Genomic DNA, 1,028 nt, shown 5'->3' with positions numbered 1-1,028 from the left:
CCAGCCAGCCACTGAGCATGGTGGGTCGGGACTCAGAGAGTGACGTGAAGCTGGCGTAGGGGGAGATGGTGAGGTCATCTAGGACCTCATCTGGGTACAGATGGTCTGGCAGGCTGAATGGGGTGCCCTCTGCCCGTGGTGCCTCCACAGTGGAGTACCCCTCCGTGTCGTTCTGGATGATGCGGTCAATGAGCCGAGACCGGGTCTCCTCGTCCTCACTCCTTCCTTCGCTGCTGCACTCACTGCTTGTCCTGTGAGAAATGGGGCAGTGAAGGGGCCCGGCTGCGGCAGCGCGGCTGGTCACCATGTGGAGTCCCAGTCAATGCCATCCTACAGGGAATGTCTCCCACTGCTCCTGGCCCCATCTTGAGCTCCTCAGGGTGCCCAGTGATGAGCACACTGGGACAAGGGCTCAGTGCTCATGGGTCCTCTGGGCACCAGGAGCCTGAGGCTTAGCCAGTTGTACCATGGTAAGGCTGGGAGTAGCTGGCAAAATGGGCTTTCCCATCTTCGATAATAGCGCACAGGCCACCGCACCTCCTAACCCCTGGAATCACCTCCTTCCCCTCTTCACAGGCAGAGAACTGAAGCCAGGCAGCTCCCCAGTTCCACAGTCCTGCTCCCTGCTCTACATCCACCCCAGCAACCTCCTCACAGAGAGTCTCAGCCTGCCTTCCCCCATTCCAGTGCTCTTGCCACTGGGAAGGTCCTTCTGCCACGACAGCCTCCTGCCTGCTCTTGTGTCCAGCCAAAACATTTTGCAAAGGGATTGGGATGGACAGATGGGCCAGTGGAGCTCCTGCATCCATCTCCTTTTCTTGGGAAGTCATGCTAACCCCCCCCACCAGGCCTGGTGACTCTCCAGCTATAACAATAAAAGGAAGTTATACAAACATACTGCTGAGCCTGCCCCTTCCCCTCAGCCCTCTCAGCCAGACATTTTTCTCTCCCTGAAAAGGAAATGTGTTGGAAAATGTCTGACGGTTCCTGAAGCTCACAGGGGAGTTGACCAGGTGCAATGGCAACGG

General features: G+C 57.7%; 1 protein-coding gene across 1 annotated transcript in view; it reads right to left on the bottom strand.

Moving 5' to 3' along the window:
• The window catches only part of LOC104493312 (arf-GAP with Rho-GAP domain, ANK repeat and PH domain-containing protein 3-like), an 18,491-nt gene that overhangs the window by 12,586 nt on the left and 4,877 nt on the right, over positions 1-1,028 (bottom strand). Inside the window, 1 exon segment of the mRNA XM_010135967.1 lies at positions 6-251. Coding sequence (XP_010134269.1) covers positions 6-251 — 246 coding nt within the window.

This window comes from Buceros rhinoceros, unplaced genomic scaffold (assembly GCF_000710305.1).
Source record: "Buceros rhinoceros silvestris isolate BGI_N320 unplaced genomic scaffold, ASM71030v1 scaffold15285, whole genome shotgun sequence".
Lineage (NCBI taxonomy): Eukaryota > Metazoa > Chordata > Aves > Bucerotiformes > Bucerotidae > Buceros > Buceros rhinoceros.
The sequence above is the reverse complement of the archived record's forward strand: the minus strand, read 5'-3'. Positions and strand labels throughout refer to the sequence as shown.